The sequence below is a fragment of the Rhinolophus ferrumequinum genome, chromosome 13 (assembly GCF_004115265.2).
Source record: "Rhinolophus ferrumequinum isolate MPI-CBG mRhiFer1 chromosome 13, mRhiFer1_v1.p, whole genome shotgun sequence".
In the NCBI taxonomy this organism is placed as follows: domain Eukaryota; kingdom Metazoa; phylum Chordata; class Mammalia; order Chiroptera; family Rhinolophidae; genus Rhinolophus; species Rhinolophus ferrumequinum.
Genome location: NC_046296.1, coordinates 17,775,324 through 17,799,336, shown reverse-complemented (window position 1 = coordinate 17,799,336; position 24,013 = coordinate 17,775,324). Strand labels below are relative to the sequence as shown.

Below are 24,013 nucleotides of genomic sequence, written 5' to 3'. Positions count from 1 at the left end.
AAATGATTTAAGGTATAGAATTCACTTAGACAGTTCTTGGAACATATATACTCTAAATCAACATTTGGTATTTAATAGGAAGAAATTTTGACATGTCTTATCACCTCTATCAGATGACCAACTTTTGGAAAGTAAATCCCTATTTACTTGTATTTTACATGTGCCTCTTGTGGGCCTTATATCAGAGTAGATACTCAGCAAATATTTGCTAAATGAATGCGATTGGATTTTTGCCTAAATATTATTTTAGACCAATTTTTTAACTGATGCAATCCCTGAATTTCAGAAGTTTTGTGTAGCTTGAGTAGTTTTATCTGTTTGCCCAGAGAGTACTTTCTCATTCTAAACACAATTTCAGTACCACAGTCCGTTTGTGCTTGCTCTTGTTGGTACCAAAGTACCAAATTGTTATTGTGGGGACAGAGCCAGGAGTGCAGTTTCCAGGCTCTCAGCCTCACGTGGAAAGGTGCTGGCTCAGGTAGTAAATGGCCATCAACTGTGATTGGATGGCCATCAGCTGTGGCTAGTTGGCCGTCAGCTCTAACCAGTGAGCCATTGGCCACTAATATAACTGCTGTGGCTACGCTAGCAGAAAATGGGGGCTAGCAAGAAGATGGTGGCTGAGCCAGCAAGTGGCGGAGTGAGGGTTGCAGATCGTGTGGCTCCTGTTTCCTGTGTCTCCAACCCAGCTGGCAGCAAGACTATAGTGGTGTGACTCCCCTACCTATGGCTCCATGGGTGTTCCTTTTTGGCCTCATCATATCCTGCGTTCTTACGTGGGGAGCGGGACCAGAGACCCCGCAGGCCGTCCTGCATGACACATGGCATAGTCGGCAGGGTCTCCTGTATGACAAATGGTGCAGCGAGCAGGGCACGGTGCCTGCCAAAGCCCTCCGAAGGGCGGTAGAGCAGTTTGTGCGTATGAACACTCAATCACAGGAAGACCAGGAGGAGCAGCTGCCTGAGAGCTGGACCTCCATGGAGGGGTGGAAAGACAGGGACGGTTCCCCAACCAGCAGAGGCCGGAGAAAGCGAAGGTCGTTGCTGCCCTGTGGGCTGGGAAGTGCTTGCTGAGGCAGCCCGGATGCAGGACTTGTAGTCCCAGGAGGAAACACTTGCTGAGTCCTCCGTGGGAGCTGAGGGTGAGGTCAAGGTTGTCTCTCACCCCCAGGACAGCCCTGGCGAATGACTATGGACTATGGGGAATTGCCTTCCATCCCTAATTTAATGGACCGCTTGACTGTCTGTTTGGAACTGGCGGATGTGTAGTGGAACTGGCGGATGTTTGCTTTTGTGTCTCGACCAGACGCCGTGGAGAATATGTGAGAAAGATTGGCTGTGCCCAGGAAGACTGGCTGTGCCCAGAAAGACTGGTGGTACCCTGAGAACCCTGGCTGAGCCCAGGAAGTCTGGCTGTGCCCAGAAAGAGTGGCAGTGCCCTGAGAGGCCCTGGCTGTGTCCAGGAAGTCGGGCTGTGCCCAGAGAGAGTGGCAGTGCCCTGAGAGCCCTGGCTGAGTTCAGGAAGTCGGGCTGTGCCCAGAGAGAGTGGTGGTGCCCTGAGAGGCCCTGGCTGTGCCCGGGGAAACTGGTGGTACCCTAAGAAGCCCAGGAAGTCTGGCTATGCCCAGAAGTACTGGTGGTGCCCTGAGAAACCCTGGCTGTGCCCAGAGAGCCTGGCTGTGTCCAGGATATTGCATTCACCTCCAGGCTCCTCGCACAGGGCTCCTTGCGAAAGACGCTCGTCGTGTAGATTGTGAGGCGAGACCCTGTAGAGGTGGAGTGTGGGAACAGAGCCCCAGAGAGCAGTTTCCAGGCTCTCGGCCTCATGTGGAAAGGTGCTGGCTCAGGTAGTAAATGGCCATCAACTGTGATTGGATGGCCATCAGCTGTGGCTAGTTGGCCGTTAGCTGTAACCAGTGAGCCATTGGCCACTAATATAACTGCCATGGCTTCGCTAGCAGAAAAATGGGGGCCAGCAAGAAGATCGTGGCTGAGCTAGCAAGCGGCGGAGTGTGGATTGCAGATTGCAGAGAAGTGGATTGCTAGCAAGTGAGATTGGTTGGCAGAGAGAAGTGGTTGTGGATAATGTGGCTCCTGCCTCCTGTGTCTCCAACCCAGCCACCAGTGAGACTATAGTGATATGACTCCCCTACGTATAGCTCCATGGGTGATCCTTTTTGGCCTCACCATATCCTGCATTCTTATGTGGGGAGCGGGACCAGAGACCCCGCAGGCTGTCCTGCATGACAGTTATGATCTAATGAAACATTATCAGAAGCATACAATACAAAAATGATATATAGTAGCACCAAGTGACAGCCACATGACACCTTGGTGGAATGACGAAAGCAAGAAAAGGAAAACTGGGGGAGAATCAAATCACAGCTCAGCAAATGGTGATGCAGGATGCCCAGCACAAAAGAACTTACCCTGTACCTGTCGCTACCATATTCCCATATTCATGTTGCAGGTGATTTTATTTCATCTGAAAAATCATCTGTCACATTAAGTAATGTTATTATTTTGATTTGAAATTTTGTAGTTTTATTGGGGTTTCATTTATAACTGATTTGATAGTTGTATGAAAGCTACAAACATAAGGACATTTATTGATTATACTTTTATAATCATTTATATTATTTAAATAATATAATTGTCATACAAAATATTTTCAGACTGCATAGGGAGAAAGGAATTCATGAAAGTCTCCACCCCTCCTTTTAATGGTATTGTTTTTCAAGTTGGAGAGTCACTGAGGATATGAAAAACCAGCTATGTATTAGGAAAATCTTTCAGGACAGCTAAATTTGGGGAGGAGGCAGGGAGCCGCAGGCATTTGTGATCAGTCAATATTTGATCAGGATATCAATAAAGAGAGAGAGAGAGAGAGAGAGAGAGAGAGACAGAGACAGAGACAGAGACAGAGAGAGACAGACAGAGAGACAGAGAGAGAGAGACAGGGAGAGGCCGAGAGAAATAGAGCTAGAGATAGAAAGATGGCTAATTGCTACAGGGCATTTTTTTCCCCAGAGACAAAACCTATACCTTACAAAGACTGGGCAGGTTTTGCTCCTTCCTTGGCTCAGCTGGCCAGAGAGATCACTGCATACCATCTGGTCACAGCAGATGCTTGAAAACAGAAGCTAAGCAGCAAACTACAAAGCCACCAGTACTGTCTTTTCTGAACCTCTCCCACCCTACCCCCATTTGCACACACCATTCATCACACAATTCTCCTTTCCAGCTCCCTCCAGCAGGATTTGCAACCTTGCATTTTCATTCTGTGTAAGTGTCCTGTCTCATCATTTGCGAAACTCCAGCTTTACCCTGACAACCTCACCCATGCAGGGCCTCTTCCCACTTTGGTCACAGTAAGGTTCCTGTCCCTCTCAGCTGGTGGATGCTCTCTGGGGCAGCTAGTGTTTTAGACCCTGTCACAGTGGGTGAAAAAAGTATGGTTCCTAAGCTGTCCCTGCCAGTTATCTCAGGACTCAGGTCACAGATTGTGAAAAAGAAATATCAAGGTATCAGACGCTGAAAGCACACTCAGCAAAGAAGCCTTAGGAAAGTTTGCACTTTGAAAATGGAAGTGGAAGGTCAGACCTCTATCAGTTATATATATTGGTGAATAAAATACATGGCGATCCCAGAGCTCACATTCAGTTGGAAAAGATAGATCCTAGTCAAATAATTACATAGTAACCCCTAGGAGGAAAAGCACTGAATGCATTAAAAACATTAACAGAGTGTAACAGGGGAGACCTGAGAGATTGGGGAGATCTTAGAAGATGTTATTTAAGCCAAGACCCCAGGAGGTGAGTTAACTGAATGAAGAAAGAGGGAAGAGGCTCTACTCAAAGTCAACACACCATGTGCAAAGGTTTTGAAGCAGGATCTATGATCAAGGAAATGAAAGAAGCCAGTGTGATGAGAATGTGGCAGGCAGGGGGGAAAGTGAAGGGAACTGAAACCAGCCACCAAGAATCTTGGCTCTAATTTGAAGCAAGGTGGCCAGCCTTTGAAAGGTTTTCAGGAGAAAGATGACGCCATCTACACTTTAAAACACTGAATCGGTTAAGAAGCTATTGTAGTTGTCTGGGCAGGAGATGAAATTGATCTGGACTAAATCAATGGAGAGAAGTAGATGGAATTGACATCTATTCTGGAGAAAGTATATACAGGTTTCAATGAGCTTTGATGTGAGTCCAGGCTAACTCCTATGTTTCTGGCACAAACAACTAACTGGTAGCTGGTTGTTGTCAATTACTGAGATGGAAAAGACTGAGAGGAAAAGCAGCTTTAGGGGTAGATCAGGAATTCTGTTTTGAATGTGTTAACTCTGAAATGTCGATAATGTTGACATGTACAAATCTGGGGCTCAGAGAAGAGAACAGGATGGAGATACACTTGGGAGTTATCAGCATATAGATATTTTCAGCCATGGCAGTGTATAAAATAGCTGAGGGGAGGGTAGAGAGACAGAAGTGCCAGGAGAGAAACTTGATGAGCCCTGATATTTAAAGGCCACATAGAAGAGAAAAAACTGGCCAAGGAGGTTGAAAAGCAACAGTTAGAGAAGTCGGAGGGAAACTAGGAGGGGATGTTAAAAAAGCAAAAGCAAAGTGTTGAGGAATAAGAGAGGGGTCGACTCTGGAATGATCTTGAAAGTTCCAGTAAGATGAGGACTAACGGGAAAGTTTGTAAAAGTGGGGAAGTCTTCTGGCAGCGTTCTCATCTTCATGCCCTCTTCATGCCGTGAGTCAGGATGGAAGCCATGTAAATGTCACAGCTGTGGGGACAGGGATTCAGGCAGGAACCAGATGTACTGATGAAAACCTTTGTCGCCCAGGCATGTCCTGCAGCACTCACTAAAGAGGCCTTCTCTGAAAGTGTGCTCTTGAGTGAGAAATGGTGACAAAAATTTAGGTCATATCTCTTTTAGCCATGGAGAGACCCCAACAACCCTACAATTTTTAATGCCTTTTCTCTTACATGTTTTGCCATTTTCCTTTGCTATCTTAACTCTGCTAACTTACTAGCTGTGCACCTAGCTGTGCATCTGTAAAATAGGGGTACTACTAAAACAGATAAGAGGGTTGGATAATATATAGAAAGTACTCAGAACAGTGTCTAATATATGTTGGCTATTATTATTAGTCTCAGAAACTAAAGTTTGTGTTATTGACTTTTTTCCTTTTCTCTTAAAGTTCAAAAACTATTTGTGTGGTGTGTGTGTATGTGTGTGTGTGTGTGTGTGTGTGTGTCTTAAAAAAATAAAGGAAAAGAAATGGATTTAAAAGTTAGACCTGCCATTTACAAGCTGCATGATTTTGAGGAAGTTACTAACCTCTCTGTGCCTCAGTTTCCTCATCTATAAAGTGGGGATACTAGTATACTATTTTATAGGGTTACTGTGAGAATTAAATGAGTTATAATCCAAAAAATTTAGAACAGTGACTGGCAGTTATGTTGTCCTCTGTAGCAAATCATTTCCCTCAATGTTACTACCACCTTTAATCTTGTATGTAATAAAATTAGGACAAATAGAATCTTTTTCGTGATAAAACACAAGTTGTAATTTACTAATGACATGTAAATATGTTGATATGTAATTACTAATAAAGAGATAATAAGCAAAAAACACGATGGATTGGCATCTAAGTACGGAAATTCAGAAGACAAACAATATTTTCCTTGACAATTTTTGGTGCTGCTGTCAGTAAGTTTTCTCCATTCTTTTAAAAAATCATACAAAATTTTGTAAATGGTTAAAATTTAATAAGTTCCTTTTAGCAGGCCAAGAAGAAAGAAAAAGAAGGCGGAGGAAGAGAAAGAAGAGGAGAGAAAGGAAGGAGAGAAGGAAGAGAGGGAGAAGGGAAAGGAGGGAAGAAGGCAGGATGGGAGGAATAGAGGACAGGAGGTTTAAGAAGGAGGGAGAGAAAGGAAGGCTTGTTAGAGTACGACCTTCAAAGGAGAATCATTTTCTTAGATGTTCTGTAACCATGTCAAGGTTCCTCGTCCCACATTCGGTCACTGCATTCTGCCAAAGGCCTGTCTTCAGTCTGGACGAACACGACCGTGGTAATCATGTTTTGTGGAAGAACATGCGTTTGGATGAAGACAAATCTACGTTTAATCCTGGTACGACCATTACTAGCTGGTGACCATGGGCAAATTACTTTACCTTTGTGAATTTGTCTCTTCTTCTGTAACACAGAGATAATAACATAATGACCTCACAGGAACATTCCAATTACATGAGTAAATGTGGGGAAGTATGGAGCACGGTTCCTGGCAAGTGGGCGATGAATTTAGTTTCCTTCTTCCTGACCCTCTCACTCCCTGTGCCTTTTCCTATCCCGTCAAACAAGTAAAGTGTCCTCACTTCTCCTTGAAATTAGAAGAAAACTAAGTTGCATCTCCTCCACAAGGACTCCTCCCAGATCTAGAGGAGCCCCTTAAAAAGAAGGCACCCTCAGTTCAAAAGACAAAAGGAAAAAAATCGAAGAACCTAAATCCCAAAAATTCTGAGGCTGGTATTTTCCAATCACAGGTTCTTTAATAAGCTGTTACCCCCAAACCCCCCACAATGGTTCATGAAGGAGATAGGCAAACGGGTCTGAAAATCACTGAAGACTTTTGTGCGCTCTTCTGTATGAAGTTCTTAGTTTTTTATGAGCTGGCATGCATTGCCTATGAACCTCAAGGTCTCCTTTTTCCTGTCTCCCTTAAGATCCTTCCAAAAATGCTAAACGTACTCCTCCCCTTCCTTTCCCAACCTAAACATCCACTGTAGCCATAAAGGTGATTACAGTTTAAAGGCAAGGAGAGGACGTTTCTGTGAGTCAGAGGTCCTTCCATTAAGCTCCCAAACCCTCTGGGCATACCTGTGTCATCTCTATCCACTGAACCACTAACAGGATTTGTCTTCCATCCCACAGGGCCAGAAACCTGGTTAGGACAAGTTTGCCTCTAATTTAACTTTTTTATATCCTTACTTCCAAGCACAATGCCATTTATCTAATCCTGGGTGTCTCTGATTGGTGATGCAATGGGTGTCATTTTGTTTCTGCTCCTTAGTCATTTTTGTTGTTTCCAATGTATATGCACGTGTGTGTTAAACAAAGAACATGAATTGCTTTTACAGTAAGAAAAAAAGATATAGCTACTTCTGGCTGGGTATTTCAGAGACTGGGCTGTCCTGCTTTAGCGCTGCTGCTACAGTGGAACTGAAATAGCAGGCATGTTGGCCACGAATTAGAGTGTTCTGAGACGAGAGAAACTCAGGGTTTATGGAAGGGATGTGACATGGTTCAAGCCGGCCGAGTGTGAAAATGGGAGTATGATCCAGGTGTCAATATTAATTTCCCTAGGGAGGAGTCCTAGGGTATGGTAGACAGAGGGCTTGGGAGAGCAAGTTTCATCAATTGGAACGGAAAACTTCGATATGTTCACAATTGCAGTGGCTATCCTGCCTGGTGCATGTTGACTAATTATAAGCTCCAGTTTATGAGGGGTGAAACTTTGGTGCCAGGCATAATCATTGCTTAGAAAGCGCTCTGAGGTCATAAATGTTCCTTAATTTCTTCAGGTTAGTCAGTTAAAATAGAAGTTTGATCCATGGTAGGGTGGGTTGGAGTTTATAAACTCTGTGGTTCCTTCCAGACATAGAACACTGTTGTAGTTTAGTTTTCAACTCTGTGGGTTCCACAACCATGGCCTCTCTTGTGAAACTGTTCTCTTACCCATTTGTAGTTTTAGGTGATTTTGCCTGTGTGAGGTCTGGATTCCTCCTTATGTGTCTATGAAACATTCAGGCCCATGCGAAGTGGAAGGCTAGAGGCAAGGCTTTCATGTCAGGTCCATCTGGGGGCGCAGCCTCATCTTACTGAGTGAGTGACTTCAGGCAAAGAGCGTCTCTCTGAGTCTCCGTTTCTTTCAACTCAAATGGGAAAAATAATATCTACCTCACAGGGTTGATGGGATTAAAGGAGATAGTGTTGAATTCAGTGCCTAGAACAGAATAAGTGCTTAATAGATGGTAAATAATAGTATAGCATGGGCTCTGGAGCCAGCCTCTCTGGGGTCAGTCCCTCCTTCTCCCCTTACTAGCTCTGTAACCTTGGACACATTCCTTACGCCTCATTTCCCCTATCTGTAAGATGGAGATAATAATAGAATTTATTTCATGGGGTTATTGTGAGAATTCAATAGGGTAATATAGGGGGCATTTCGTTCGAATCCCCCTCTCAGCGATCTGCGGAGAGCTGTTTTTCTCTTGCGCTTTTTGTCTTACGCTTTTACAATAAAATTGCTTTTGCTTAAACCTTGCTTGCCTCTCCAGAAAAAAAAAAGTGTTATATACACAAAGTGCTTAAAATCGTGTCTGACACATTGTAAGTGTTCATTAAAGCTTAGATATTAAAATGATTATTAATAGAAGTTTGGTCATTCCTGTGCTTTGTGCTTGCATGATTGATGTGAGTTATGAGATATGAATTGTCTTGGTTAAATAACCCTGCATCATACTGGGGAAATAGACAGGTGCACGAATAATATTAAGATGTCATTCTGAGGGGCTGCCAGTTAGCTCAGTTGGTTAGAGAGCTCTTAACAACAAGGTTGCTGGTTTGATTCCCACATGGGCCACTGTGAGCTGCTCCCTCCACAACTAGATTGAAACAACTACTTGACTTGGAACTGATGGGTCCCAGAAAAACACATTTAAATGAAAAAAAAAAAAGATGTCATTCTGAGGGCTGAAATAGGAGTATTCCTATATACTACGATTGCACAGAGGAGAGGGCAATTCATTCTGCCTAACTGTGTTGTGTTGGAAGCAAAAATACTATTTTGCCAGGGTGCGATCCTGATTCTCCCTTATGTGTCAGTGAAACATTGGAGCTACTTAAAGTGGAGGCCTACAGGCAAAGCTTTTATTATAAGTCAGGAAGCCTGAAGGCGCAGCCTTAAGGATAAGTAGCAGTGGTCTGGGGAGCAGAGAGAGAAGGGCAACCAAACCCCAGACAGAAGTACAGGATGTGCTCAGAGAGGGGCAGAGCAAAGAAAGAGTTAAGAAGGCAGGCTAGTTGGGGCCCCAGTGTAGAAGGGAGTGACCATCTTCCCCCTACAGAATTTGGACTAAAAATCGCACCATGAAGTATTTTTGTTAAACAAATGATATTTCAATATAATACTGTGGGAGCATAGAAGCAAATCCTTTTATTAAGCGTACTAAAAATATATTATAGGGGTGGCCGGTTATATATTTTTAGTATGCTTAATAAAAGGTTAGAGCATGCTTAATTTTAGTATGCTTAATAAAAGTTGGTTAGAGCATGGTGCCAATAACACCAAGGTTACCGGTTCGATCCCCGATCCCCGCATGGGCCACTGGGAGCTGCGCCCTCCTAAAAAAATAAATAAATAAAAATTAAAAAATATATACATATAACAACGTTCTTATGGTTTCACTCTTGAGAGTTCACGTTTTGCAAAAAGAGAAGTTTTAAAATTTTGCAGAGTGGTGAGAGGGTTAGGTATCTTAAAATCTGGACACCTCTGGTTTCTTTCCCTCTGCAGGACAATGCTCTGACTCTATACAGCCTTTCACATCTGCTATCTTGGGGGTTCTTTTTCTTAGTTTCTTTTGTTGTTCACTGTATGTCTGCCTTATCCCCAAACACCATGAGGGCTGAAGTTTTTTTTGTTTGTTTTTTAATTTTGAAGTAATTTCAGGCACAGAAAAATTGTGGGAAAAGTTCAAAGAATGCTTGTGTATTCTTCACCCAATTCCCCAGTTTTTAAGATGTTACATTTGTCATATACTTTATCAGTTTCTCTTTATGTATATACATTGTTATGGATGGGATTGTGTCCCCCTGCCCCAATTCATATTTTGAAGCCCTAGCTCCCAGTACCTTAGAAGACGATTGTATTTAGAAATAGAGCCTTAAAAAGGTAATAATGTTAAAATGAGATCTTAAGGATGGGTCCTAATCTGACTGGTGTCCTTATAAGAGGAGGAGATTAAGACGTACAGAGAGACACCAGAGATATGCTGCCAGAGAAAAGGCCATGAGGACAGTGAGAGGGTAGACATATGTAAGTCAAGGAGAGAAGCCTCAAGAGAAAACAAACCTCCCAATACATTGACCTTGGACTTCCAGCCTCTAAAACTGGGAGAAAATAAATTTCTGTTGTTTGAGGCAACCAGTCTGTGGTATTTTGTTATGGCAGCCCTAACAAACTAATATTTATATTTTATTATGCTAAATTATATTATATATACACATATTTTTTCGAACCATTTGAAAGTAAGTTGCAGACATGATGCCCTTTTGTCTCTAAAAGCAAGTACATTTTCTTAGGTAACCACAATTGACTAGTTAAATCAGGAAATTAACACTGATACTGTGGACAGAAAAGGGACCACAGGTCAAACCTGACAAGCTCAAGAGGCTGAAAATAACCACATAAGATGGTTTGAACATAAAAATTCCTAACTAAAAGTGAGTCTGGCCAGTAGTCACATCCTTGGCCTGTAGCTTCCTTGACAAAGGTCAATCTTTACCTTAAGTGAGCCTGCCTGTTGTGTTTTTGCATCTAAGATAACATACCCTTGGAATGTCAGAGTAATCCCTTTTTCCGGACCCCACAGAGGGCATAACTCACCATATCTGAGCTGGAAACTACACAATCCCTCATTGTTATCTCCTCCCCTATACTATCTCTATGTACTATAAAATGCTATTAACTATCCTGTACCAACCAATGTAAAAGAAGTGTGTGCCTCTCCATTTTACTTTTTATCCAATCTCAAAGATTTCCACATTTTGCTTTCTCCCACCTCCTTAATTTACAACCAATGGATTTCATGTAACCCTCCTCCTTTGATTCTAATGTATAAAATAAGTGGCAAAACCGCCATTTTCCGGAGCATTTTCTTCATCTGTTGAGATTGCTTCCCGGCAATTGTCAGTTTGGCTCAAATAAAGTCTTATAAACTTTCTCTTTGCCTGGATGTTTTTTCGTCGACAATACCATGCTATTAGCTGTTCTACAGACCTTATCAATATTTTGCCAATTGTCCTATAATGTCCTTCGTAGCAAAAGACAGAGAGAAAAACAGAATAAAAGAGGAAAAAAGCACAATTTTTTGATTCAGAAATCATACATTGCATTTAATTGTCGCGTCTAGACTCCTTTAATCTAAAACAGTTCCTCATTCTTTGTCTTTCATGACTGACATTTTCAAAGAGTACAGGCTACTTTTCTTGTAGAACAGCTCTCAATTTGGGCTTCTCTTGAGGCAGGCTAGATGTCCTGGGAAATTGACAACCCCCTCCAGGATACAACGTGAGGAACCTCACTGGTTGGTTATACAAGCAGTCAGTGACTGTACCTGCAGCTGGAGAACAAGAACCAATTTCATCCAGCAAGGCTAATCCCCCACCCGACGTGACCTTTAGCTAATTATGTTGTTATAATCTTATTTACGTTGCAGTTACTACGACACCCGGCATGCATCTGACTCTGTGACAGTTCCAGAGGAGCCAAATAAGGAAGAAAGAGCGGGGAACTAAGGATCCCACCTACTGGGAGGAAACTGACGAGCCTGTCAATGGGACTTCACCAAAACCTGCTCCCAGAGAGGTATAAATAACCCTGGTCAGGATTTCCGCTGCGGATCTTAATCTCTGAGTTGGCCAGCACTTCCCTCTCAAGTGTGTATTTTCAATAAAGTTCCTGTGCTTTCCCGCGTCTGTCTCCCTCTTGAGTTCTTTCTCCTGCTGAAGACGAGAACCTGGTCACCCCTGCTCCGGGTCGAGTCCTCTCTTGGACATCCCCGTGAGCCTCTAGCGACAGTCTGATATTTCCTCAAGACTAAATTATGATCTATTAGAATATTTCAAAATTTCAGGAATATGGCCTTTTACGGGATTGTTTTAACATTTCAGGTCTGTCATCTCTTCTCTCGATGTGTAAATGGAAAATCAGTAACATTTTTTTAGGGGACTCAATAGTGTAGGCTAACCACTTCATTCAATTTTCAGACTTGTTAAGATTCTGAAGTGGTGTGTCCAATGCGTCATATCTTGGGACACACACCAGTGTGTGTCCCGTTACTGGTGGTGTTAACTTTGATCACGTGTTTAAGGTGATGACTGTCAGGTTTTTCGGCTGTAAATTTACCTTTTCTATTAGTACGAATTTTGTGGAAGAGACACTTTGAGACTACGCAAATAGGGCAGCCAGATAAAATACAGGAAGTCCAATTTAATTTGAATTTCACATAACCAACGAAAACTTTTTTTAGTGTAAGTAAGACTCTCCTCCCAAATTATCTAAAATTCAAATTTAATTGGGCGTCTTGTATTTTTATTTTCAGGATCTGGGAATCCTCTATGAGAATATCTTGTTCCAAATCCAACTTCACCCAGTTGTTTTGACATCCATTGATGATTCTGAATCAATTTTTACTATGGTTTGCCAAATAGTTCTTTTCTAACTCCATCATTCGTCTACATTTATTAGTTGGTATTTTATCTATCTTTTCATACACTCTTTTACAGCGCCTTGCACACAGAAGGCGCTCAGATATTTGTTTAAGCAATGAATGAACAAACGCTAGTGTTGGCTTGGGCAACACCAACTGCGTCTGGCAGGGGCTTGCCTTCCTCAGCCAATCACCGCATGCTACCGAGGCCTGCGAGCCTTCCAGGGCCTCGCTCCGGGCTCTTCTTGCTCCAATCACAAGCAGGGCTTTACGGACAGGGACTAATGGGTGCCGGCGGGAGGCGGGGCCTGACACGCGCCAGCCGAATAATCGCGCGGCCCGCGCCCGCGTTTCTCTGCCTGCACAGACACCCGCGTGGGCAATGGCTGCTGCCTCCCTCGTGTCCACGCTGGCCACCCGGCTGCTTCGGCCCGCCCAGAACTGCCGCCTCCGCCATCGTCCCTTCCACCTCTCGGCTGTTCGGTAAGAGGGTCGGGAGCTGGGTCAGCGCCGAAACCAAGGGCAACCGAGCGCGAGGGGCCGCCTGGGCTCCAGAGGGAGCCGAGGGACTTCTTCCCTGAGCATCTCCATCGCGGGCGGTGGTGGCCACCAGGAAGGGTGTGGCGGGGCGACGTGGCAGCCCCGCGCGGCCGCAGCCGGGGACCGGGGCGCTCGCTCGACGGGGTGGGATGTTACCTGGAGCCCTCCTTTCGGAAGGAACCGGTCTCCTTCAGCCTCGCGGCGTGTCCCTTTGCCGTGACCAGTCCGCGGGCGGGACGGGTACCCAGCAAAGGCACTGGCGGGCTCTGAGATGCCCCGATTTACGGGAACAAACGGAGGTCACCGGCCAGAACCCGCCCGCCGCCCTTGGCGGTGATGCTGAACGGTCTTGGAGAAAGCTGAGAAGCTTTGGTGAGCGCCGGCAGGGTTCTGAATGAGCTGCCTTCAGCGAGCGGTCCCTTCCCGGGACCCTAGCGGCGGAGGGGGTTGGTGCAGTCTGATGAAATCCCTGAGCCCGCTTGCTCCCGTGGTACCCGCGCTTCCCTCCTCCTCCAGGTAAGTGTGACTCGCGCTGCTCTTCACGCTGCCCATTTCCCTCCGACGAGAATAAATTTGCTCTGGTCACTAGGGCTTTGACTGCAGCCCACTCAGCTGGACAGTGCCAGGCTGAGTAAATTGAGGTGATAAATACCCGAGAGGAGAAGGGAAGTTGAGTTTACCTGGAGAGGTAATAGGTTTTTCCTCATCTTTCTGGGCCTCCAACTCTCATTCTTAAATCTAGGTTGAAGTCTTTGCGCGGGGGAGGGAGCTGGGGGGGGGGGCGGGCTGTGGTTTCTCTCCCTAAGTCTGTGCACTCTCCCTTAAATCTTTAGAGCCTTTGCATCGCCAGAGACCTAAGCCTTGTAACAAGCAGCGCCTTCTTTCGCCCAGGCGCTGGGCTAGGCTATGCAAATTCAGGGATGATAAAAGCTGTTCTTTAATGGAACTCACCTAGCAGTCAGGGGGCAGAACACATGTGTAATTTCCACTCATTCTAAAAATGTGTTTAGATACATTGCCAAGGTGCCGGTGAAGCACAGAATGCGGATGGATATCTGCGCTCTTGAAAGAAGACCTGGGAGGGGGCACTCAAGGCTCTTCTTGGTCTGAGCCTGACCTGCTTTTCCAGCCCCATCTCTCATTACTAGATGGTTCTCCCACTTCCCGACTTCCTGAGTACTGGCCACGTGTGCCTGTGGCTTTCATGACTGAAAAGAGATTTATAAAGATCCTCTAATTCATTACCTCGAGTACTGGACCAGTTGGCTTACTCTGCAGTAACTACTGCCCTCCTTTCACTTGCCTTTCTGAGTGAATAAGTAGTCTTCCACACCTGAGGGCAGTCCTATGTTTGGTATTCACGGTTCTGTTGTATTGCTTTGATTATTGTTGGCTGGTAAAACAAATTTTTTTTTTTTTTTAAATATGAGTTTACATGTATTCCTTTTTTGGAGGGAGGTGGTGTGAGGGTTTCAGGAACCTCAATCCGCCCTTAGAGTACTGTAGTCTAGGAGACAGTGGGGTACAGGGAAAAATGGAATTTGGAAGCAGAGATTTGTATTTGTATCTTGTTTCTACTGTCCTCAGTTTCCCCTTCTGAATAACAGGGTTATTATAATAGCCCCAAGGTAACTGAGAGCATGCAAACCACCTACTAGTACTTAACAGATATTAGTGCCATTCCCCTTTGTGTCTTTCTTTACTGGTATCTGCTTCCATTAATTAGTGGATAACAGAACTCTTTTTAAAAGAACATAATCATGAATTGTAAAATGCACCCGATGCTAATTTTTCATGGAAAATTACGGTACTGTAAGCTTTTGCATCAGGAGGAAAGTGAAGATGCTACTGACTTGGATTTTAGTTTTGAATTTTATTTGAACAATCCTCTTGACTTTGTTCTAGTTCATAACTTTAATGGAAAATTTTCTAAACACATCAGTGAGAGCATTTAATTGAAAAATAACTATTAGCTAATACATTTTGGATTCCTGTGGGACTGAGCTAAGTCTGTGTTTCTGTTTGTTTTGGGGTGATAGTTACTTTTTCTGCCTTTTGGCAAAAGGGATGATGGGAAATTAGGTAATGACTCATTCACAGGACTGTGTTTCATTCACATTTTACAAAGTTGTGTGGTATGCAGAGGGAGTCTAAAATAATTACATTATGAGAACTATTCAGGCACAGTGCATTGTGGCTTTTTTTTTTTTTTTTTTTGGTTCTTGTTACTTTTGAGTTTTTTTTTTCTTTTTAAAGCAAATTGGCATAACATCCAGAACCTGCCTTTGCGACTTGGAACACTGAATTTTTCCAGAACTCTGTGTCCTTAATTTTAGTGTCATTCTGAGCCCAAATGTGCTGCTACCATTTTCTCCAAGTTTATTGCAGTCAAAAGGAATTTTTTAATGAATTGCAAGCGAAATCATCCTTACTGAATATATATATTATATATATTCACGCACACTCACACACACACACACACACACACTATATATATATATCAGGGATGCCAAAAAAATGTATACAAGTGGACACTGGTCAACGTTGTTCAAGCAGTAGTTCGCCGTAATCAGAAGTGTCTGGACACTGACGGTAATCACTTTGAGCACCTCTTGTAATTGCAGAAGTCAAACGTGACTTGTATTCATTTTTTGTTGGTATATATTGCGTATTACAATTTTAATACAGTTTTTTCCTTATGAATGTATAAAATATATCTCCTGCATGTTAAGCATACATATGTATGTGTGTGTAAAATATACGTATTAAGGATACATGTTTATGTATATGTAGATATAAATCTAACCAACAAAAGAGAATAAGAAATTGATTTTTATTGAATATATAGGTGTTTGGAGCTTTATATATGTTATTTCATTCAACATAAGTGAGTGTCCTAAGCCTTCTGTAAATAGTCTTTCACTCTATAGTTTCCTAGGGTTGGGAATGTATTTCTGGCCTGGGGCTATATAGATAAGGAATGTTGCCATGGGTATTTGTAGCAACAAAGCCCTTGTGATGAAGTCCCCTTCAACTCTAATTCTGAAATGAATTTGTAAATATTAACATGTTTGCCATTCCTTAATGTGCCATGGGTGTACATAAAATGCTCTTATTATTTTGTGCTGTGCTAGTATCATTACATAAAATCTGGGTAAAAGTATTTGGTTTGCTATAAAATTATGCTATCTTCTTAATACCTCACAAGATGCAAATACAGATTAATATAAGGGTTAGATATAAAATTACAGCATTATATCTAAGACATTGAAATTTGGTTTAAAGTAGATATTTCATTGTAATGCAAGTAAAAAGCAGTCATTGAAGGCTTAAAGACTGTTAAAACGTTTAAATTCCATTTAAATTAACAGGCCTTGAGAAGTAATCATATCTGACCATACAAGACATCCAGTACCATGATACATATTATCTTTGAGAACTAAATATGTGCCACAAGGTGGAATAGATTGTTTCAATGTTTCAAACAATTGTATGATTCATTGGTTTTGAGGTTAGAGCATTCCTCATGACACTGAGGACACAAAGTGTACAGCGCGATGGTTTGATTTACATATATTGTGAAATGATTACCACAATAGGTTTAATTAACATCTTTCATCTCATCAAGATCCAATAAAAAGAACAGAAAATTTCTTGTGATGAGAACTCTTAGGACCCACTCTCTTAATGACTTTCTGTGTATCATACAGCAGTGTTACCTATAGTCATCACGTTGTACATTACATTCCTGGTACTTATTTATCTTCTAACTGGAAGTTCGTACCTTTTGACCACCGTCCTCCAATTCCCCTCCCCCACCCCCCAACTTTCGGGTATTTAATAACACTTTTTTTGTAGTCTGATTTTTCACTTTTTACAATAATTCAAGTTAGTATTTGGTTTTGTGACTCCTGTCTTCTGCAGAAATGAAGCTGTTATTATTTCTGGAAAGAAACTTGCCCAGCAGATCAAGCAGGAAGTGCGGCAGGAAGTGGATGAGTGGGTGGCATCGGGCAACAAACGGCCGCATCTGAGCGTGGTTCTGGTTGGTGAGAATCCTGCAAGTCATTCCTATGTCCTCAACAAAACCAGGGCTGCTGCAGATGTGGGTATGTGTCACTCTCAGATCCCAGGCCAACTCCATTGTAATTTATTATTTCTGTTTTTCTGATTAGAAACCCAAGCAGAGGAGGCTAATGTGATTGAACTGTAGCCAAAACTTTGTCATAATGAAATCAGGCTGTTATCAGTTGGGAGGCTTATAGACTAGGACAGAAGGAACATGGCTGGTATTCTTGGTGTCTTCTGAAAAGTAAGCTAAATTCTTAGTTTATCTGATCTTTGCCTGCCATTCTTAGTCTTGACGTTGGACAGGAGGCCTTGGACACAGTTGACATCTGCTTTAAGCATGATGTGAGCATCCCTGACTGAGGTGTTTCAGTACTTGAGGTTTAAGGCTTGAGGTTTCAGTACTGGAGGTTTAACAGAGTGTTGGGGGGCCGATGGAGGAGACCTCAGTGATGTAGCCTAGGACGTAGACAGATTTGAAGGAAATGAATGACTTCTGTGAAGTAGCTTCAATTTCCTCACCGATTGGTTCAAAGGCCAATGACATTCTGCAGGTTAGAAGTGGTTGGAGTTTTGAATGCAGAAGGCGTGGACCTGGGCGATGGGAGGTTTGTGTTCTAGATCTCGCTATGCCATGGACTCCGTGTGGTGGTAGACCAGAGGTGGGTGGGCTTTCTGTGGGTCAGTAGTCTGAGCGCCAGATGCCCTGCCCTGCTGAAGGGCTGTGACAGCACTGGCATGGCTGGGCAGTGTTACTGGATTCTGTCCTTGGTGTACTCTTCTGTATTACTGAGGATTGAAACCTCCTGCCCTTTTCATTGAGAACCTTTAGAACCTCTATAGCAAACCATGACTTTCTAAGACATTGGGAGGTACTATGGTGCAGTGGAGAGAACAGGGACTTTGGAACTGGAAAGATTGGCTTCGTCACTAGCTGGCTTTTGTTTCCATTTTGCTGTGCCTCAGTCTCCTGCCCATAAAGGAGGTTAATGAGGATTACATAGAATATGTACAGAAAATGTTTCATGGTGATCACTTCAGTTATATAAATGTTGAATAACTATGGTGTACCCCTGAAACTAATACAATATTATATGTTAACTATATTTTTAATAAAAATCTTTAAAAAAGAAAATGGCAAGCCAGCGTTCTCTAGTGTGTATATTTGTGAAGTTACTGTTTTAGGCTGTTTTTTGAGCCAATTCAAGCTTTTCAGCCACTAGGGTGGGTGTGATAATAGAAAACTTCAAAGGTAGAAGACTGTGGCAGGCAACATATTATAGCATTGCTCGTGAAATGCTTCAATGTTTTTTAACCTTGAAATTTTCTTAATAGGAATCAACAGTGAGACAATTGTGAAACCAGCTTCAGTTTCAGAGGAAGAAGTGTTGAACTTAATCCATAAACTGAATAATGATGATAATGTAGACGGCCTCCTTGTTCAGCTGCCTCTTCCAGGTGAGTTCTGGGCGCCACCATTTAAAATTTCTGAGGAGTGGACAGACTTGGTCACTTTATACAGCTGGCCCCTCATATGAATTTGACTTAAGGGGAAGGAAACTCAAGAGACTGAATATTTCATTAGATATGGGACAGACCTACTGAGGGGAAGGAAGCAGTTGGCCACCCTAAAAATATGCCTTTTTGGATATTGATTACTTTAAGCTGGTTATTAAGAAACAAAAGCCTCAGGGAAAACCTTTGACCTTCCCCCTAATGGCCTAAAAGAATTTAGATAGCGGACCTGCTCCAGGAAGGGAGCTATCATTTAGATAACTATGGTTTAATATGAACTGGGTACGACAGACAAGGAGAAACCTAGCAAGGCCCTTTGGTCAAAGTTCTCCCTGTGTCCCATTGTTAAAAATGGCCCAGCAAACATTTATTTACCAGACACTTGCTTTTCTATCTCCAAGTGAATTGACTTCCTGCCCTTTGAAGTCCCCAAACAAAACCCCCCTTCTCCTTAGCTCTAGATGGCATAGAAGCCTTAACTGCCCAGTCTGTCCTGGGTCTCATTTTTATGGACGCCCCCCCCATATACATACGTAATAATTTTGGTTGTTCTCTCCTGTTAAGCTGTTTCGTGTTAATTTGATTATTAGCCTAGCCAGAAGAGTTGAGAAAGGTAGGAGGAAAACTCATTTTTCCTCCCCTACGTCAGAATACAACTTACTCCTTGATTTGCTATTGAGATCTTGACAGGAAAGGACAGTGCACGGCAGCAGTCATTGCAGGGAAGAGGATGTTGGCTTTCATACCGGCATTTGGCTTTGGTTGATATGTGTTCCTTCTGTGCAGATGGAAGGAGTAAATTGTGGAGGCAAGTAGAGGCAAACTGTAGAAGGAGAACGGGTCTGTGCAACAAATCAGATGAGCTGGAGTTGAGCAGTGCCAGCTACACAACAGTGACTTAAGGCCCCTGCTCTGATTTCTTTTTCAGAGCACATCGATGAGAGAAAGATCTGCAATGCTGTTTCTCCAGACAAGGATGTTGATGGCTTTCATGTAATTAACGTAGGGCGAATGTGTTTGGACCAGTATTCCATGTTACCGGCTACTCCATGGGGTGTGTGGGAGATAATTAAGCGAACCGGTAGGTATATCCCGTAATTGTATGTCTGTGTTAGTATTTTAAAAGTAGTACTTGCACATGGTAAAAATCCATAGTAGCAAAGAGTGGAAACTCCCACCCCATGGCCTCTAGTCCTACTCCCAGAGTAGTTGCTTATGATGATTTTTGTTATTTAATCCAGAAGTCTCAGTGAAGGAAACTTAAGCTTTAATAGCGGTGATGGTGCACATTCATGTTACATTTTGTAGCTTACAAAATGTTTTCTTTTAGCCTTCACTATGTCATAGGGCCAACTGACTGATGAGGCCATACGCTTAGCGACGTCTTTCATTATCGCAATTAAATTTGTGTCCTAGGCCATCTGCCTTCCTGTTCCTTTGCTTCCCATCCTAAGACAGTCTGGCACTGCTTTTCATGCAAGTATGTGTATTTTTTCCTAGGCATTCCAACCCTAGGGAAGAATGTGGTTGTAGCTGGAAGGTCAAAAAATGTTGGAATGCCTATTGCAATGCTACTACACACTGATGGGGCACACGAACGTCCTGGAGGTAAGGAAATTGCTTTCGGAGGAGTGTCCTCTTTCTTATGTGAGACCTTTCAGAGGCTGTCCTGTGGATTTCTGGACGTATTAACTTTGAGCATAAGCATGGTTAGGCACTTAGAAATTTTCAGTTATGGCTTTGACAGTTGGAGCTAAGAAGCAATTCTTATTTAAAGTTAGTATCCTGTTCTATGTCATTTGGTAGAATAAAAATCTTAAGACCACTGCGAAGGATTGAACTGATGTGACTGTAGTGTGTCATTTTGTCAAATTCTGTTAATTTGAGAAAAAGCCTTGAATCAGAGTTATCGTATATGATTATCATAATATGATCCTACATGATTATGTCAGAAATAATGGCAAAATAAAATATTTCCAGGTATCTTCCAGCACACTTCTTTAAAAAGACTGGATAATTCTAGTGATATTTTGTTTAGAAAAGGTCAAATTCTTGAAAAACTGTTAACTAGGATAAAGATGAAATCTAATTATATATGACTCCAAAGGGTAGAGCTAGGACCAACAGGTAAAAGTTACAAGAAATCAAGTATTAATTTTTTTCAAAAATGACAATTGGCTGTCCCAAAAATATGGCACATGAATTTAGTCAATTATTTTTTCAGAGATGTTGAATTTCTACAATGGTTTGCCTAGTTGAGACATAGCCCAGCCCCAGCTTTGATTCAGAAATCAAGACATCTAATTTTTAACTCATAGGTGATGCCACCGTTACAATATCTCATCGATACACTCCCAAAGAGCAGCTGAAGAAACATACAATTCTTGCAGATATTGTGGTCTCTGCTGCAGGTAAGAACACCAGGGACAGGAGGATGTCACCTGAAAGGATGAACCTCTTAGAATTTGCCCGCCACACTGCCATTGCATTCATCACTGCTCTGAAATGGACACTGTGAGCTACTTACAAGGAGGAGAAGAGTTGTTTGTTGTTGGAATAGTGGTTTCTGGCATTCCATTATAGACTTGATGAGTAAATGTTATTTCTACAGCCTTAAAAGATTTCTATTTACTATGTGAAGTTTAAATGTTAAAAACCTTGGTTAATAGCTTCTGTAGGTTTTTATAAAACAAGCTAATTAGATCTTTTAGGTTTCTTGAAATTAAAATTAGGTAAGAATCTGACAGGTGGGATCTTATTTTCAGGACTAAATTGATCATCCCTGTTTCCCTTTCCAGGAATTCCAAATCTGATCACAGCAGATATGATCAAGGAAGGCGCAGCCGTTATTGATGTGGGAATAAATAGAATTCAAGATCCCGTCACTGCTAAACCCAAGTTGGTTGGAGATGTGGATTTTGAAGGTAAATGATCTAATTTTTTTAAAATATAAAATAAATAAATACTATCTTGAATGGACATTTAGGACCAATCATTTACTTTCACTATTAAACTTATACCATTTAAATAATACCATTTGAAATGCTTTCCACAAAAATTAAGATAAATCTTTTTTAAAATTATAGACATTCTAGAATTATTTTAGGTGTTTGTATCATAAAATTATGGAGACCAGGTATAAATTTTTCAGGGAAATTTTTTTTAGGGTTATTTTATAATTAAAACAACTATAAGACTTTTAACAAGTCTGAAAATTTAATGAAGTGATTTTCCTAAACCATTGAGTCTCCTAAAAAGTGTTACAGATTTATTTCTCATTTTCACATTGAGAGGAGAGGTCCCAGACCCAGAATGTTAAAAGAGTCCGGGTAAAAGCCATATACTTGAAATTTTGGAATTTGATAGATTTCTCCTGTCAGTTCTTAAGGTATCACATTTATTTGAATTTTATGGTGATAATTCTATTTCTAGCTTTCTGTTTATATTAAATCAGTCAGACCTGAGCCTAGGCATCTAAGTATTTTTCCTTTAAGATTGAGTTAAAAAAAAACTTACTTCTTACTCTCCAGAAAATTACTTTGCTTAGTGTTTTGGGTAAACAATATAAATAAATATTGCATATAGAGTAAAATTAAGAAAATGTTGTAGGCAGGTATTAATTGAGGCAATGCTTATTGTTATTGTAGGTGTACTTTGCACACAACCTACTGAGATGTTTCTTTTTAAGTTGATTTACTATGGAGGGAAGTGGCTAGTAAATTACAGGTTATTTAGATGTACAAATATTCATTGAACAATTTTGGTTATTATATACATGATACTTTATTAGTATGTTCAAAAGACTTTACTCTGAAGTAATAAGCTGTGATTTCTGTATGAGCTCGAGGCTTATAAAGGTGCTTATGTATATTATTGCTTTTTCTTTGAATGCTTCTTCCATGTGTTAAAATATATACATTTCCTTTGTCATAAATAAAGCAATCTGCCTGTCTTGTTTCTCTATAGGAGTCAGAAAGAAAGCCGGTTACATCACTCCAGTCCCTGGGGGTGTTGGTCCCATGACCGTGGCAATGCTAATGAAGAATACCATTATTGCTGCAAAAAAGGTGCTGAGACTTGAAGAAAGGGATGTACTGAAGCCTAAGGAGCTTGGAGTGGCAACTAATTAACTGTTGTGTCTCCCCCGTCATGAACAGTACTCTACGCCAGTGCAAGAGGCAAAACAGGCCAATAGCAATGCAGTATTTTTTATTTATTCTACTGAAATGATTTTAAATGATGCTTTGTATTTATTGAAAGCTTACATGGGTGGGTGTTTGGGCTCGTAGCTGCAGCACCCCCAGGGAGCATGCCAGTAATCGTGCTGGGTCCTGTGACCCAGCCTTAAGAGAAGCCGTCAACCTAATGATTCGCATGGAGGTCGTTGTTACACTGAGAATGGCTGCTTAACTTTGTCAGATCATCAGTTACAATTTGCCTTTTCTAGGATCGCATTTCCCAAGTGCTATTCCAATAAGAGTTGATACTCACGTTAGGTTCTAAACCTTTCGAGTTCAACTGGTCAAACCAAAGGAAAACTGTTGCTAGAGAAAATTAGGGAAAAGGTAAAAAGGAAGAAACGATGGTAATTGAGTAAAAATATTTACTCTAATTTTGTATGTACTGACTGATAACCAGAAGAAAAGTTACATGTTAATAGTATCCTGAGCTGTCATTTTATAGCTTAGTCAGTCACTGGAAAGATGTCTAGGGTTGTTCCATATGCGATTAGCCCGTTTTGTGTGTTACCATTCATGAGGTCTCCATATTTTAGTTTTCTAGGCTTGAAAGGCTTATTTTATAAATAACTTGAGTGTATTATTATATTTGTTTTTTCCTATATCTTTAAACTTCATTGTTAAATTTTTGTACTGTTGGGGGCATCTGTGGTTTCTTTGGTAAATCTTGAAACCTATTTTTGAAAAATAAAACTTGGGCTTGATAATCATTAGGGCAGCTTGTATAAGTATGCAACTTACTTTTCCACCAAAGACTTGTCAGTAGCTGCCTGCTTTTCTCTGAAGCGCCTGTTGGTTTCCCCCGATAGGTTTTTAAGAGCTTGAGTAATGAATTTTGTTTGTTTATTTGTTCATTTGTTTGTTTAATAAAACAATTCTGAATGGTACGGAATGAATTTCTGAAATACCTTATCTTCCTCCTAATGTATTGTCTTAGTTATGAACTAACCATAGTTAATTTTCCTCATTGGATGTAATTGATGTATTCCTATATTTGGTAACACCCAACCCTATGCCTTAAATTGGTTTAAAGAGCTGTGGAGAAACCGGACTCGTCCTTTTAATCTTACATTCCAACAGGTTATGCCAAGGCAGGACCTTAACCTGTAAAACTCATTTAAGTAGTTAGTCTTATTCTGGCTGTTTTCTAAAC

General features: G+C 41.7%; 1 protein-coding gene across 1 annotated transcript; it reads left to right on the top strand.

Annotated features, from left to right (window-relative positions):
• Window positions 1-12,833: 12,833 nt before the first annotated feature.
• Window positions 12,834-23,747, top strand: MTHFD2 (methylenetetrahydrofolate dehydrogenase (NADP+ dependent) 2, methenyltetrahydrofolate cyclohydrolase). The gene is made up of 8 exons (XM_033124196.1): window positions 12,834-12,982; window positions 16,964-17,148; window positions 18,443-18,565; window positions 19,551-19,703; window positions 20,123-20,230; window positions 20,941-21,033; window positions 21,421-21,546; window positions 22,589-23,747. The coding sequence occupies exons 1-8, from the start codon at window positions 12,882-12,884 to the stop codon at window positions 22,750-22,752; spliced, it is 1,053 nt and encodes a 350-aa protein (XP_032980087.1). The 5' UTR covers window positions 12,834-12,881; the 3' UTR covers window positions 22,753-23,747.
• Window positions 23,748-24,013: the final 266 nt, after the last annotated feature.

Coding starts and splice junctions, on each gene's coding strand:
- MTHFD2 (XM_033124196.1), top strand. CDS start 12,882: ATGGCTGCTGCCTCCCTCGTGTCCACGCTGGCCACCCGGCTGCTTCGG. Junction 17,149..18,442: donor CAGGGCTGCTGCAGATGTGG/GTATGTGTCACT, acceptor TTTTCTTAATAG/GAATCAACAGTGAGACAATT. Junction 19,704..20,122: donor GGAGATAATTAAGCGAACCG/GTAGGTATATCC, acceptor ATTTTTTCCTAG/GCATTCCAACCCTAGGGAAG.